At 43.8% G+C, this 17,170-nt stretch overlaps 1 protein-coding gene across 7 annotated transcripts in view; it reads left to right on the forward strand.

Annotated features, from left to right (window-relative positions):
- The window catches only part of ABAT (4-aminobutyrate aminotransferase), a 120,755-nt gene that overhangs the window by 67,738 nt on the left and 35,847 nt on the right, over positions 1 to 17,170 (forward strand). For 6 of the 7 annotated variants that reach the window (XM_055365266.2, XM_004057171.5, XM_063699984.1 and 3 more), the window contains 4 exons: positions 2,200 to 2,310; positions 12,383 to 12,480; positions 14,472 to 14,501; positions 16,784 to 16,901. In XM_055365266.2, coding sequence (XP_055221241.1) covers positions 2,241 to 2,310; positions 12,383 to 12,480; positions 14,472 to 14,501; positions 16,784 to 16,901 — 316 coding nt within the window. In that variant the 5' untranslated portion in view covers positions 2,200 to 2,240. The remainder of the gene's footprint in view (positions 1 to 2,199; positions 2,311 to 12,382; positions 12,481 to 14,471; positions 14,502 to 16,783; positions 16,902 to 17,170) is intronic. The other variant, XM_055365267.2, reaches the window with a different exon arrangement.

The following is a 17,170-nucleotide window of genomic DNA, read 5'->3' on the forward strand; positions in this document are numbered from 1 at the left end:
GCCCTTGGCAACCACCATTCCTCTTTTTCTGTTTCTCTTTTTTTCCCCCCTTGAAACAGAGTTTCGCTCTGTCGCCCAGGCTGGAGTGCAGTGGTGCGATCTCAGCTCACTGTAACCTCTGCCTCCCGAGTTGAAGTGATTCTCCTGCCTCAGCCTCCCAAGTAGCTGGGATTACAGGAGCTCGCAACCACGCCCGGGTAATTTTTTATATTTTTGGTAGAGACGGGGTTTCACTATGTTGGCCAGGCTGGTCTTGAACACCTGACCTCAAGTGATCCGCCCATCTTGGCCTCCCAAAGTGCTGGGATTAGAGGCATGAGTCACCATGCTCAGACCCTCTTTGTGTTTCTAGGAGGTTGACTACTTTAGGTTTCATATGACAGGAATCATGCAGTATCTGACCTTTGGTGACTGGCTTATTTCACTTAGCATAATGTCTTCCAGCCTCATCCATGTTGCAGCATATAACAGGAATTCCTCCTTTTTTAAGGCTGCATAATATTCCACTCTGTGGATATGGCATATTTTTTCCCATTCATCTGTCAATGGACGTCTAGGTTGCTTCCACCTCTTGGCTATTGTGAATAATGCTACAGTGAACATGGGTTACAATACATCACTTCTGGAGCCTCCATTTCCTCATCTGTAAAATGGGGATAATCACGCCCGCCCCATTGTTGCTGGCACGTGAAAGAAGCCTGATAAATCATGCTCCTAGCACCTTTCACTTTTCCTTCAAGGCACTTCTCCCCATTATAATGATGCCCTTGTTTATGTTATGATTCATTTCATTCTCTTTGTTCCTCATGAGGATGTAAGCTCCAGGCCTGCCTCATTCATCCCTGTATGTCCAGTCTGAGAAACAGTACTTGGTACAAAGTCAGCACTCAATGGAGTACTTGTTGCAAAATAAATAGAGGGATTTTGATGGAGTGTTTGGGCTAAGTGTTGCGTGACTGTGAGGTTTGCTGACTCTGGGGTCACACACATCTGAGTTCTGCTTTCAGATCCACCACTTAACCTCTCTGTGTCTCAATTTCCTCCTCTGTAAAAAGACCATGGAGCATGGTTGTACATGTTAATAATAGTAATAAATATTAATCATACTGTATATAAAGCGTTTTGTGCAGCATGCATCACACAGAAAGGACTCGGGAAACAGGGTCCATGAAGAGGAATGACACATGAATGGTGCTGTCGCTGTTCTGAGATACAATACCATTTATGTAAAAAATACACATACCAATTAACAAAACAGGTTTTAGCAGAAAGATCTACAGACAGAAGGAGACACACAAAACACATTTAAATGATGTTCTGGGGAGAGGGAACAGGGAGCAAGGAGAGATGATTAAAGGAAACAAACTGGGGGATAGGGGGTGCTCCAGGCTCCCAATAAGAATGGCAATCAGGGCTGGACACAGTGGTTCATACCTGTAATCCCAGCACTTTGGGAGGCCAAGGCAGGCAGATTACTTGAGGTCAGAAGTTCGAGACCAAACTAGCCAACATAGTGAAACCCCGTCTCTACTTAAAAAAAAAAAAAAAAAAAAAAAACTCGCTGGGCATGGTAGCACATGCCTGTAGTCCCAGCTACTCAGGAGGCTGAGGTTACAGTGAACCGAGATCAAACCACTGCACTCCAGCCTGGGCGATAGAATGAGACTCCATCTCAAAAAAACAAACAAAAAAATGTGAATTGAAGTATATATTCAGTATAATATAGTTTTGGGTTGGTTTTTTTTGTTTTGTTTTGGTTTGGTTTTTTTTGAGACAGGGTATCACTTTGTCACCCAGGCTGGAGAGCAGTGGCACGATTATGGCTCACTGCAGCCTCAAATTCCTGGGCTCAAGTGATCCTCCCACCTCAGCCTCCTGAGTAGCTGGGACTATAGGCAGGCACCACCACACCCAGCTAATTTTTAAAGTTTCTGTGAAGATGGGATCTTGCTATGCTGCCCAGACTAGTCTGGAACTCCTGGCCTCAAGAAATCCTCGGTCTCCCAGTGTGGCTGAGATGACAGGTGTGAGCCACCTTGCCTGGCCTAATATATAAAGTCCATGTTCAGTATAAAACCCAAGCATTTGACAATGTCAGAAGAACTTTCCCCATTAGGTGGGAAGTGGTGGGGATGGGATCTTTGGCTGAGAGGGGAGTGGTCTTCATGGGCCTAAGTCTGCATTTCTGGTTTCTTTCAGGGTGGCAGCACGCAAAGGGCGTCCCTGTCCCTCAAGGGGTCATGGCCTCCATGTTGCTCGCCCAGCGCCTGGCCTGCAGCTTCCAGCACAGCTACCGCCTGCTGGTGCCTGGTAAGCCCCGGGGGTCTTGATAAGAACTGGTACTAATGGAAGATACCACCCAGACTAGGGATTCCTGGGCTGGAAGAGCCCTTGGGAGTAAAGGGACCAGCCAGTGAGTGTTTCTGGGACTGTCCCACTGTATTAGTCTGTTCTCATGCTGCTAATAAAGGCACACCTGAGACTGGGTATTTTATGAAGAAAAAGAGGCTTAATGGTCCCACAGTTTCATATGGCTGGGGAGGCCTCACAATCACGGCGGAAGGCGAAGGAGGAACAAAGGCACGTCTTACATGGCGACAGGCAAGAGAGCGTGTGCAGGGGAACTGCCGTTTGTAAAACCATCAAATCGTGTGAGACTTAATCAATTGACTATCATGAGAACAGCATGGGAAAGACCCACCCCCATGATTCAATTACCTCCCACTGGGTCCCTCCCATGACATGTGGGAATTATGGGAGCTACGATTTAAGACGAGATTTGAATGAGGACACAGCCAAACCACATCACCCACTATCCATAAAACTATCACCATCGCCACCTCCTTTCTCTCTCCCATCTCTATCGTATGATCCTGTCCCAAGTGCCTCAGTCTGATGGGATTGGATCCACCCTGGAGCCACTCTGCCTGCAGGTAGGCAGTGGCCTCCACAGCCAGATGGTCCCAGGCCATCTCTGCAGGGACCGCTGGGGAAAACACACATCTGGGGTTGCTGCTAAGGAACAAAGAAAGCCATAAACGACTCTGAAATTGACCTAAAGCCCAGCTGTGCTTCAAGGTCACTGGATCACTGGATGGGAGGCACCATCTTAGGAATGTCTCACCCCCACTCTGCCCCACACCCATGGCCACTTGCACTGGCTCCTTCTTCCTTCTGTTTGACCTCTTTGAGACCTCCCTCCCAATAGTCCCATGAGGGAGGCTCAAGTGAATCCTATTTTATAGGTGAGAGAACTCAGGCTTAGAGAAGTAAAGCCATTTGCCCAAGGTCACACAGCCACTTGCAAGCAACTCTGTCCGGCTCCAATGCGAACTACTCCTCCGTGTGCCTCCATGTGGCTCTGGAGGCAGAGCCGCCAGCAGGAGCCTCCCTTCAGATGCCCCAAGAATGGCCTCCTGCAGAGATATAAACTGCCTGGCTCGGGGCTGGCCATGAAATAGGTTCAGAAAGACCAGTGAGCCTCCAGTCTGTCCCCAGCTCTCTCAGAGCCCCTGTGCTTGTCATCATGGTGTCCCTTGTTGTCAGGCCTTACTGCCTTCTGAAGACAAACTGCTAGCCGTGTCCTTGGTCTGCATGTTGAATGCTGGTGTGTATGTCCTGGGTGGGATAAACAGTAGGAGTGTTCACCCCTCCCCAAAGGGTATTAGTAGGATTTATTTTAAAATAAACATCTTGGCCAGGCGCAGTGGCTCACAACTGTAATCCCAGCACTTTGGGAGGCGAGGTGGGCAGATCACCTGAGGTCAGGGGTCGAGACCAGCCTGGCCAACATGGTGAAACCCCGTCTCTACCAAAAATACAAAAATTAGCCAGGTGTGGTGGTGGATGCCTGTAATCCCAACTACTCAGGAGGCTGAGGCAGGAGAATCGCTTGAATCCAGGAGGTAGAGATGGCAGTGAGCTGGATCGTGCCACTGTACTCCAGCCTGGGCAACATCAAGGCTCTGTCTCAAAAAAATAAAAAATAAATAAATAAATATCTTATTTTTAAAAAATTTTAGATTTACAGAGAAGTTACAAAGATATTACAGGGAGACCCCATATGGCCCTCACCAGTTTCCTCCGTTGTTAACATCGTACATCACCAAGATGCAGTTGTCAATACTAAGAAACTAGCTGGCCAGGCGCGGTGGCTCACGCCTATAATCCCAGCACTTTGGGAGGCCAAGGCAGGAGGATCATCTGAGGTCAGAAGTTCGAGACCAGCCTGGGCAACATGGTGAAACCTCATCTCTACTAAAAATACAAAAAAAAAATTAGCCGGGTGTGGTGGCAGGCACCTGTAATCCCAGCTACTTGGGAGGCTGAGGCAGAAGAAGCACTTGAACCCAGAAGGCGGAGGTTGCAGTAAGCTGAGATTGAGCCACTGTACTTCAGCCTGGGCAACAGACCGAGATTAAAAAAAAAAGAAAGAAAGAAAGGAAAGGAAAGCAAGAAAGGAAGAAAAGGAAGGAAGAAAGAAAGAAAGAAAGAAAGACAGTGGCTCACAGCTGTAACCCCAGCAATTTGGGAGGCTGAGGCAGGAGGATCGCTTGAACCCAGGGGTTTGAGACCAGCCTGGGCAACATAGGGAGACCCTGTCTCTGTGAAAAATACAAAACTTAGCTGGGCATGGTGACATGTGCTTGTAGTCTCAGCTGCTGGGGAGGCTGAAGCGGGAGGATTGCTTGAGCCTGGGAGATCGAGGCTGCAGTGAGCCATGATCATGCCACAGCACTCCAGCCTGGGTGGCCTTGTCTTAAAATAATAATAATAGATAAATAAATTTTCAAAGACACTAAGAAACTGACCTTGGTATGTTACCATTAACCAAACTCCAGACTTTTATTTGGCTTTCACTCATTTTTCCTTTAATGTCTTTTTCTGCTCCAGGATCCAATCCAGGTACACACATTGCATTGATTTGTCTCGTCTTCCATGGCCTCCTCTGGTCTGTGACAGTTTCTCAGTCTTTTCCTTATTCTTCTCGACCTTGGTGGTTTTAAGAAGTTATCAATGGCTTTTGAGGTTTTGCTTTTCCTTTTTTCTTTTTCTTTTGTGTGTGTGTGTGTGTGTGTGTGTGTGTGTGTGTGTGTGTGTTTGAGATGGAGTCTCACTCTGTTGGCCAGGCTGGAGTGGTGCCGTGGTGCAATCTCGACTCACTGCAACCTCCACCTCCCAGATTCAAGTGATCCTCCTGCCTCAGCCTCCCAAGTAGCTGGGATTACAGGCACCTGCCACCATGCCCAGCTAATTTTTATATTTTTTGTAGAGACAGGGTTTTACCATGTTGGCCAGGCTAGTCTCCAACTCCTGACCTCAAGTGATCCACCCATCTTGGCCTCCCAAAGTGTTAGGATTACTGGCATGAGCCACTGCACCTGGCCAAGGTTTTGCTTTATTTATTTATTTATAAGAGAAGCATATTAATGTTTACCCATAATTATGCTAAAATAAATGAGAAAGATGTAGGTATGGAGGGTTCCAAGTCAGAAAGAGAGTCTGGCACAGACGATCCATTCATCCCATAACTAAGGCTGTTGGGCACCTACTGCATGCCAAGTGCTGTGCTGGGTATTAAGGATGTGGCAGTGAAGAAGGACATGTGGCTCTTGTGGAGCTCTAGCCTGGTGGCACATGTGGCACCATCTTTAAAGGTCATTCTCCAGGACATCTGAGCCTTCCTAAGGAGACACCATGGGAAGAGCACTAGATCAAGATTCATGTGATTGGGTTGCTAGCTTCACCACACATTAACCAAGTGAGCCTAACCGATAGATCTTATCCAAGCCTCAGTTTTCTCATCAGGAAAACGGGTCTAATAATCATATCCTTCCTATTTCACAAATTTCTTGCATTAGAAGAAATGGTTCATATGGGCCAGGCACAGTGGCCCACACCTATAATACCAACACTTTGGGAGGCTGAGGTGGGTGGATCACCTGAGGTCAGGAGTTCAGGACCAGCCTGGCCAACATGATGAAACCCCGTCTCTACTAAAAATACAAAAATTAGCTGCGCGTGGTGGTGCACACCTGTAATCCCAGCTGCTTGGGAGGCTGAGGCAGGAGAATGGCTTAGAACCCAGGAGGCGGAGGTTATGGTTCATGTGAAAGCACTTTATTTATATTTACGGTAAGGTGGGAAGTGTCCTAACTCCCATTTTACAAGCATGGAAATACAGGCACAATGCAAAAAACAAAAAAAAAACAACAACAAAAAATAGAAATGGCTAAATCACAGAGTTTCTTACCTTTACCTCTTCAGCATTTTCTTGGCTGGAGCTGAATCTTTTTTGGCACATTTATGATTTAGAGAACCATGTGGTGAGATTTTGTCTTTTCTTTTGACTTATTGATTTGGGATATCTAGTAAGCCAGAATATGGTTTTTTAAGAATACTAAAACACAGTGTTGGCAAAGATAGAGGAATATGTGTTCTCTCGTACGCTGCTATTAGGCAAGTAGCAACCAGGGGAAGGATTAAAAAGTGATAGGAATTACAGCTTACTTTTAACCCATTTAGCTCTCACCACCACTCTTTCAGGTAAAGGAAACTTCAAGTCAGGGAAATTAAGTTGCCAGAGCCACAGAGCTGATGAGCGGCTAAGCCAGGCTTTTGCGCTAAGCCCAGTTGGCTCCAGGACCCGAGCCACTGTATTGGTTATCTGCCGCCACATAACACATACCTCCAAATTTAGCAGATTGGGATCCTATGTTTATTATCTCAGTTTCTGCCGGTTGGGAATCCAGGGGTGACTTAGCCAGATCCTCTGGCTCAAGGTCTGTCTTGAGGGTGTAATGGAGCTGTCAGCTGGGGCTGTGGTCTCATATGATGGCTCAACTTGGCGGTTGGAGGATCTACTGGCAGTCCCACTAACGGGGTTGTGGCTGGATTCAGTTCCTTGGAGGCTGTCAGCCAGAAGCCACTCTCAGTTCCTTGACATGTGGACCTCTTCACAGAGCCGCTTACAATGTGGCAACTGCTCCCTCAAAGCAAGAGAGGGTGCCAAAAATGGAAGCCTCAGCCTGCAACCATACCCACAGCATTTTCCTGCTTCTCCATGGTGTCTCCACCAGGTCCCTGTGAGGCCATTAAAGTGACGACAGTTAACGATCTGACATGGTGTTCCCAATGGTATCATTTTATGCCTCCCCAAAATTAATAATCTTATGTTGGTAAATAGAATACAGAGAGTGGGAGACCACATCAAAATTGTTATCGCTGGGTAGAAAATTAAATGTGTTTTCTTTTTTCCATGTTGCTTATTGGTATCTTCCTCAATGAGCATTTTATCACAAAATAAGTGGGGTGGACAGTTGCAGGAGCAGATAAAAAAAATTTTTTAACAGAAAAGCAGAGCAAACAACTCCAGTTGGACTTGACCTTCATTCTGGCCCGGCTCATGTACAGAGCTTTGGCCGTTTAGGAACACGACATTCGTTTATCACTCTCGGTCTAAAGATCAAGAGAACATTAAAAATGTTTGCTAGCTACTGTATAGTTTGGAGCTAAAAATGGACTCTGGCTTGGCATGGCCATTGAGGGCTGTGAACCCCAGAGGGCCAGGCTGGATGGACCATTCACATAGTGTGTCTGGTCTTGTGTGTCAATAACATACTCTTGCCTTCTGGATGTGTTATTTTATTCAAGAATGAAAATGCTTGATCATTCAGTATTAATTCAAACTGGTTTTTTGCATCTTTGTGATCATGATCAAAATTTGCCTTTAGGAGAAGTGTGTTGTTTTGCTGCAAATGTTTCATTCAAGGGCTAGCACTAGATGAAATCAAAGATAGCCTCAGTTCCATTCATAGCTTTTAGGAAACAGGTCAGATGGGCAAATTTCCTGCTAACCACTTGCTAGCTGTGTGATCTCGGGCAAATTAATTAACGTCTCTGAGCCTCAGTGTCTTCTTCTGTAATGTAAGAGTAATAACATTTACCTCATAGGAGTTTGTGAGAATTAAATGAGATAAGCCATGTAAATTGCTCCAGATGATTCCTGGTTTGTTCACCCTAAGTGCTCAATACACACTTGAATCTGCTTCTATGTCTTCATAGATGAGATCTAAGAGAAGGTTTACTTGTCCCTTCAATTTTTGTTCTGTTCTCTTGTGGTGTATTGTGTTATATGTCATCATTAAGAGAATATTCATTGTAATAGTACTTGGTTATTTTCCTTTTTTAAAAATGCCAACATTGAGATATAGAAGGAAAAGCAGAAGTATTGGGATTGCAAGAACCTGGGTTCCAATGCTGACTCTTCAACTCACTAGCTGTGTGACATCGGGAAAGTCACTTAACATCTCTGATCCTCATCTGTAAACTGTGAACAACAATACGTATCTATATTGTTGTATTTAATTGTGGATTACTTAAAATAGATGGAAGTCTGCCTAAATAGGGCCAGCCTAGCATTTTAGTAAAGATTGAATATGTGTTAATTTCCCCATTCCCCCACTTTCTGTTAGCGCAGTTGCAAACAAACTTATGGAAAACATGATAGGAACTGATACAGTTCTCGGAACAGACCCATCTGCCTTGCACCTGTCCTCAGCATTCCTGGCTTGTGCCCCATAGCTCCCAGTTGGCCAGTTCTCACCCTTTCTTCACCACCTCTCCCAGCTCCTGTTTCCCCATGGCCTTGACATGCTCATTATTGCAGCTCCACTTGATCCCACACTCTCCAGTCATTTCTCTCTGGATCCATTCAGCCGCAGCTCCCCCTGTGAACTGCTCCCATTCCCAGTATTTCCACACTCCAGTTCCCAAGACATCTGATTGCTACAATGCAATGTCAAGACACTTTCTGGAGAAAAGAAAGGAGGACGTGTGTGTCCTCATTTAAGAACAGCTTGCTAATTTCTGATTTTTCATTTTCCCCCTTTGCTGGAAACAAAGCAAGATCTGCACTGGTGAAGAGCTATTTTTATCAAAATATGCGTCCCTGAAGATCTAGTTGGAATCAATGCTGTCCATTTATCCTGAGTTCTGGCAAAGGAAAAGATAAATAGTTTAGTGTAGAAAACTAGGGCCGGGTACGGTGGCTTATGCCTGTAATCCCAGCACTTTGGGGGGGCCGAGGCAGGTGGATTGCCTGAGCTCAGGAGTTCCAGACCATCCTGGGAAACATGACAAAACCCCTTCTCTGCCAAAAAGGCAAAAAATTAGCCGGGCATGGTGACGCATGCCTGTGATCCCAGCTACTCAGGGGGCTAAGGTGAGAGGATTGCTTGAAACCGGGATGCAGAGGTTGCAATGAGCTGAGATCGCACCACTGCATTCCGGCCTGGGTGACAGAGTGAGACCCTGTCTCAAAAAAAAAAAAAAAAAAAGTAGCCGGGTGCAGTGTTGTGCCTGTAGTCCTAGCTACGTGGGAGGCTGAGGCAGGAGGATCACTTGAGCCCAGGAGTTCAAAGCCAGGCTGGGCAACATAGCGAGACCTCATTTCTTTTTTAAAAAAAAAAAAAAAAGGTCATCGATATGTTCTAGGACCTTTAGCTCTCTTCTAATGGAATACTTTTAGGAATTCCCTTTTTCAGATCAAAGAGAAGAAAATAAAAGCTGTTTTTCTTCATCCTTATATAAGTATAGTGCTGTATTTTAACAGTACTTTATGTTCAAAAGACAGCATGATGTTACATAATTAATTCAGAAACCTTCTTTGATAACCAAAGCAATTATGGAAAATTAAGAGTGAATTTAAATATGTTTCCAAATCGCATAGCTTTGTATAGTTCGACAAGCTATCTGCGTGTGTGTCTCTGTGTGTGTGTGTGTGTGTGTGTGTGTGTGTCACGGGAGATCTTGGCACATTTCTTCTCTGAGCTTTAGAGTCCCCTCTTGTGTAATGGAAACAGTTATATATATATACATTTTATAATATATAATATATATTTTAGTTATAATGTATTATATAATATATATTTTAGTTATAGTATATAATATGTATTTTAGTTGTAATATATAATATATATTTTAGGTGTAATATATATATTTTAGTTATATGATATATATCTTAGTTATAATATATAATATATATTTTAGTTATAATATATTATATATTTTTAGTTATAATATATGTAGTTATATTATGTAATATATATTTTTGTTTATTATATATATGAAGATGAAATTAGATTATTTATGTAATATATATAAAGTGTCCACTGATTCCCTAGTTTGGTACAATTATGGCAACCCCAATAAGAGGAACTAACATTTCCCAACCACCAAATAGTACCAGGAAGGTGAAAGATCAAGAGTAACACTGAAGGGATTTCTAGGGGTTCCTGACAGTAAACCCTCACACACTTGTCTTGGATTCACCGCACCTGTCTTTCACTCAGGGATCAGCAAGGCTTGGGCCTGAGCTGCCCTTTGTGTTTCAGCAACATGTGGAGCTAAAAAGATTGTGGGATTCACCCGGGAAATCAAACGCCCTCTGTAAACTCATTATACATTATGTGGAAAACGTGAAATGCATTCAAACAAATGATGGGTGACCATGTATTAGTCTGTTCCCGCAATGCTACAAAAAAAAAATACCTGGGATTGGGTAATTTTTAAAGAAAAGAGGTTTAATTGGCTCATGGTTCTGCAGGCTTTACAGGAAGCATGATGCTGGCATCTGCTCAGCTTCTGGGGAGGCCTCAGGAAACTTCCAATCATGGTGGAAGGCAAAGGGCAAGCGAGGTGTCTCACATGGTAGGAATAGGAGCAAGAGAGCAAGCAGGGAGGAGCCACACATTTCTTTTTCTTTTGAGATGGAGTCTCGCTTTGTTACCCAGTCTGAAGTGCAGTGGCACAATCTTGGCTTACTGCAGCCTCTGCCTCCTGGGTTCAAGCGATTCTCATGCCTCAGCCTACCTAGTAGCTGGGATTACAGGTGCCTGCCACCACCTGCCCGGCTAGTTTTTATATTTTTGGTAGAGACGGGATTTTGCCATGTTGGCCAGGCTGGTCTTGAACTCCTGACCTCAGGTGATCCACCTGCCTGAACCTCCCAAAGTGCTGGGATTATAGGCATGAGCCACGGTGCCCAGCCAGCCACACACTTTTAAACAACCAGACCTCAGCCAGGCTAAAAATACTAAAATTAGCCGGGTGTAGTGGTAAGCACCTGTAATCCCAGCTACTTGGGAGGCCAAGGCAGGAGAATCACTTGAACCTGGGAAGCAGATGTTGCAGTGAGCCCAGATCGTGTCTCTGTATGCTAATACCATGGGCATCTTTCCATATCCATAAATATTTAAAATGTCAACCTCAAAACAATGGGTGCATAATATTCCATGAAATGGTTGACTATGCCACATTCTGCTTAGCTGACCTCCGGTGCTGGACATTTAGGTTGTTTTCCCTTTGTTTTTTGTTTGTTTGTTGAGACAGCGTCTCACTCTGTTGCCCAGGCTGAAGTGCTGTAATCATGGCTCACTGCAGCTTCAACCTCTCAGGCTGAAGCAATCCTCCCACCTCAGCCTCCCAAGTAGCTGGAACTAAAGGCATCTACCACCATGCCCAGCTAATTTTTGTTTTGTGGTAGAGATGGGGTTTCACCATGTTGCCCAAGCTGGTCGTGAACTTCTGAGCTCAAGGGATCCACCCACCTTCGACCCCCAGAGTGCTGGGATTACCGGAATAAGCGACCGCATCTGGCCCTCTTTGCTGTTAAATAGACAATATATGATGAATATTGTCTACCTCCATCTTTGTGTACTGGTCCCATTATTTTCTTAGGATGAATCATAAAAAACGAGATTACTCAGTTGATAGCAATAGAAAGCTGGCGTCAGATCAGGCATGGTGGCTCACACCTGTAATCCCAGCACTTTGGGAGGTCAAGGCAGGTGGATTGCTTGAGCCCAGGAGTTTGAGGCCAGCCTGGGCAACATGGCGAAACCCTGTCTCTACTAAAAATACCAAAATTAGCCAGGCATGGTGGTGCGTGCCTGTAATCCCAGGTACTCAGGAGGCTGAGGCAGAAGGATCAACTGAGCCTTTGGAGGTCAGGGGTGCAGTGAGCCTTGCTGGGGCCAATGCACTCCAGCCTGGGCAATAGAGCAAGACTCTGTCTCAAAAAAATAAATGAATAAATAAATACAAAGAAAGCTGGCATCAGCTTGTACTCATGCCAGTAAAACAGGAGCATGCCTATTTGCCTACAACTTTGCTGACACTGGGTTTTCCCTTTTTTAAAATCTACAGTGTCCTTGTGGTGGCCCAGTTGGTCTGTCCAGACACAGTGTTCTGGGGTGCTCTGGCTGGGATGAGGCTAAGGTCCTGGCACTACCTCTGTTAGGGACATTGGGCATCTGTCAGGGCAGAATCCTCATGATCTCTGCTGTCACCAGGGATTTCTCATTGTCTTTGTTTACTGCAGGATCCAGACACATTAGTCAAGCCGCAGCCAAAGTCGACGTTGAATTTGATTATGATGGGCCTCTGATGAAGACGGAAGTCCCAGGGCCTAGATCTCGGGTGAGTTGAGCACACCTGAGTGGGGTATTTTGGAAAAGGGAAAAAGGCGCCTAAGAAGCAAGAGCACAGCCAAGCTTAGGGACCTGTATTGATTGTCAGCTGCTTTCAGAGAGTTCACCACCAGAGATCCGAGATACTCAATTAGGCCATTTTGCCATACGAAGGCAAAGAAGGGCTGGGCGCGGTGGCTGACGCTGTAATCCCAACACTTTGAGAGGTTGAGGCGGGCGGATCACTTGAGGTCAGGAGTTCAAGACCAGCCTGGCCAACATAGTGAAACCCCGTCTGTACTCAAAATACAAAAATTAGCCAGGAGTGGTGGCGGTCGCCTGTAGTCCCAGCTACTCGGGAGGCTGAGGCAAGGGAATCACTTGACTCTGGGAGGCAGAGGTTGCAGTGAGCCTCCTGAGTAGCTGGGATTATAGGCACGCACCACCACGCCTGGCTAATTTTGGTATTTTGAGTAGAGACAGGGTTTCACTATGTTGGCCAGGCTGGTCTTGAACTCCTGACCTCAAGTGATTCACCCACGTCAACCTCTCAAAGTGTTGGGATTACAGGCGAGATGGTGCCCCTGCACTCCAACCTGGGCAACAAAGCAAGACTCTGTCTCAAAAAAAAAAAGAAAAAGAAGCCAACGAAGGCATCACAGAGGAGATGTATCAGTTTTCTCCTACCACAGTAATGCTTCATAACAAACAGCCACAAAAATCCCACTAGCATAGAGCAAGCCAATTGCTCATGCATTTAAGGTTCATTGGGAGTTGGGTAGACAGCTCTGTTGGGCTCACCTCCATGCCTGGGGGACAGCTGGCTGTTGGTTGATCTAGGTTAGGCGTGGCTTGAATCACTGCAGTGATTTGGTTCTGCTCCATGTGTCTGCCATGCTCCAGAAGGCTGGATGGGGCTTGTCCTCATGGCAATGGCAAAGGTGTACAAAAGCCAGAGGAGAACATGCTATAGTTTTACTGAGGCCTGGGTTCCGCATGGGTCCGCCATCACTGCTGCCTCCTTCTGCTGGCCAAAGCAAGTCATAGCTTGCCTTAAGTCCAGAGTCAAGGGCTGGGGTACAACATCCAAACAACAGTGAAAGAACATGGCAATGTTACATGGCACAGGGCTCAGAGATCAAATGCGCACCTTTCTAATGCAAATTTATTTTTTCTTTGCACATTTTGCATATTTTGTCCATAATGTCTTTTTTTTACTGTCAAAACATACTTCTTTTGTCATTACAACTATTTTATAAATCCAGAAATCTTTGTACTAATATAAGTGATTGTAGTTATTTTGGATAGTGTTTTGCTAACAAAACGGGAGACATTTTAAATGCATATTTCTATTGGGGAGATAGATTTTAATCTAGTAGTAGTAAAATTCTTGGAATACTTTTTCATATTCTTGTCATGAATATTATCCTGTATTTTTATTGGAAATATATAATTTTATGACACTAACTGCTAACATCTATTTTATATTGAATTACTTTTGGAATTGAAATCTTTGTAATATCAAAGCGGCTAGTTTCTAATTCCCTGTTTCTGTATAGGATAAAGTACAAGTGGTTTATGGAGTGTTTGGATTATAATTATAAATGGTTCTTTGATATGCAAGTTAATATTTTCAGTTATTTATATTCTTAATGAAGTGTTAACACCTTTTTTCCCCTAAATAACAGAGAATCTGTTTTTATGGACACTAGATAAACACCTTCAGCTTAAGATTTTCTTGCTAAATATTTTAGTTTATTTTATCTTTCAGGTGTCTGAATTTCCAGCCTGTCTATCATACTAGTAATTTAAGCATGTAATGGAATAGTTTCCTGCCAACTATTTATATCAAGTAATTTTAAAGTAATATTGTTGACTAATAAAATATTTAGTTATTGGCAAAAGAAAAAAATGCCAAGACTTGGGAAAACATGAAAGATTTTAAGCTATTTTGGCAAGAGTGTGGACTTGCTATAATGCTTTTGTTGTTCTTGCCTGCAGGAGTTAATGAAACAGCTGAATATAATTCAGGTAAGTGAGGATGAGGTAACCTTCCTTCTGTTGCTTCTTTATCACAATTGAGCTAAAAGACAGATGCTTAATCTGTTCTGGCTCTTTTTTAAAAAAAATGTAGTTGACTTTTGTTCTAAACATTTTTTCTCATTTCCTTTGTGATTCCTTCTTTGACCCATTAGTTACTTACATGATGTTTAATTTCTACGCTTTGGTAAATTTCCCAAATTTCTCTCTGTTATTGATTTCTAGTTTCATTCCATTATGGTTGGAAACATATTTTTGTGATTTCAATCCTGTTAAATTTATTGAGCCTTTTTTTATGGCCTAGCGTATGGTCTAGCCTGGAGAATATTCCATATGTACTTGAGAAGAATCTATATTCTGCTGTTGTTGGGCAGAGTGTTCTATAGATGTTTCTTAGGTCTGGTTGCTTTTAGAATATTGTTCAAGTCTTCTATTTCCTTGCTAATCTTCTGCCTAGTTGTCCTATCCATTATGGAGTGCCAGATGTTGACATCTCCAACTATTATTATAAAATTGTTTTTCCCTTTGATTCTGTTTTTGCTCTGTGTATTCAGGGCTCTGTTTTTGGGTGCAAATATGTTTATAATTGTCATATCTTCTTAGTGGATTGACCCTTTATAATATTCTCTCTTTCTCTCTAGTAATATTTTTATAGTCTATTTTTTTCTGATATGAGTACAACCCCTTCTAGCTTTCTAATGGTTGCTGTGTGCATCAGATTCCTTTCTCCATCTTTTTACTTTCAAACTATTTGTGTTCTTGAATCTAAAGTGTCTCCTGTAAACAGCATAGAGTTGGTTCTTTTTATCCAGTCTGACAATCTCTGCCTTTTGATTGGATTGTTTCATCCATTCACAGTTAATGTTATTATTCATATGGTTGTGTTTACAGCTGCCATTTATTGTTGTTCTCTATATGTCTTCTGTCTTTTGTTCTTTTGTTCCTCTTATTTTTTTTTTTAAGACAGAGTTTTGCTCTTATTGCCCAGGCTAGAGTGCAGTGGCGCAATCTCGGCTCACTGCAACCTCTGCCTTCCGGTTTCAAACAATTCTCCTGCCTCAGCCTCTCAAGTCACTGAGATTACAGGCACCCGCCTCCACACCCAGCTAATTTTTTTGTATTTTTAGTAGAGATGGGGTTTCACCATGTCGGTGAGGCTGGTCTCGAACTGCTGACCTCGTGATCCACCTGCCTCGGCCTTCCAAAGTGCTGGATTACAGGTATAAGCCACCGCACCCGGCCTTTTTTTTTTTTTTTTTTTTTTTTTTGAGATGAAGTCTCACTCTGTCTCCCAGGCTGTTGTGCAGTGGCACAATCTTGGCTCACTGCAACATCCGCCTCCTGGGTTCAAGTGATTCTCCTGCCTCAGCGTCCCAAGTAGCTGGGATTACAGGTGCCCGCCACTATGCCTGGCTAATTTTTGTATTTTTAGTAGAGACAAGATTTCACCATGTTGAGGCTGGTTTCGAACTCCTCACCTCAGGTAATCCACCTGCCTCAGCTTCCCAAAGTGCTGGGATTACAGGCATGAGCCACTGCACCCAGCCCTTTTGTTCCTCTTTTAATGTTTTTGTATTTTATTTGAGATGGAGTCTCACTCTGTCACCCCAGGCTGGAGTGTAGTGGCACAATCTAAGTTCACTGCAACCTCCGCCTCCCGGGTGCAGTGATTCTCCTCCCTCAGTCTTCTGAGTAGCTGGGATCACAGGCGTGCACCACCACGCCTGGCTAATTTTTGTATTTTTTAGTAGATACAGGGTTTCACCATGTTGCCCACGCTGGTCTTGATCTCCTGACTTCAAATGATCCACCTGCCTCGGCCTCCCAAAGTACTGGGATTACAGGCATGAGGCACTGCACTCAGCCCTCTTGTGATGTTACTCATTTTGCATTAAGTGAGTACTTTCCAGTGTAACATTTTTATTTCTTTAATGATTACTACATATTTTAGTTTTCTTTGAGTTTGCTCTAAGGTTTACCATACATATCTTAACAGAATCGACTTCAGATTTGTATCTCTTTTTTTGTTCTGATGTATAAAACACATACAGAAAAATTCATAAAAAATAAAATCACAGCTTACTGAACTATTATAAAGCAAACCACCCATGTACTTAGCCAAAACAAGAAATACATTGCTGGCACCCACAGATGCCTCTGTGTGTCCACAGATAGTCACGATATGGTGTACTTCACTGATTCAAGCTTAATCCTGAAAGCCCAAGAATCTAGGGAGTGGCAGTGAGCCTGAGTTGGTCTTTTCTTTCTCCAAGAATGCAGAGGCTGTGCATTTTTTCTGCAATTACGAAGAGAGCCGAGGCAATTACCTGGTTGATGTGGACGGCAACCGAATGCTGGATCTTTATTCCCAGATCTCCTCTGTCCCCATAGGTAAGAGTTGGGAAATCATTCCTTGGATATAACCTCTGTTTCTGTCTCTCCTAGTCGTGGCTATCCAGGTATTAGGATGTGGCTTCCAGCAGGCACATCCCAGAGTGTTGCCTGACACTTCACCCAAGGGTAGGAAAAAAATAAATAATGTGTAACGGGTATATTATTAGACATATTATATGTCCTCTCTCATCTACTCCTTCCCCAAATTCCACAGGGTAAGTATGTATTAATATCCCCATTTTGCAGGTAGGTAAACAAAGCATAGA

This window comes from Gorilla gorilla, chromosome 18 (assembly GCF_029281585.2).
Source record: "Gorilla gorilla gorilla isolate KB3781 chromosome 18, NHGRI_mGorGor1-v2.1_pri, whole genome shotgun sequence".
Taxonomy (NCBI): Eukaryota; Metazoa; Chordata; class Mammalia; order Primates; family Hominidae; genus Gorilla; species Gorilla gorilla.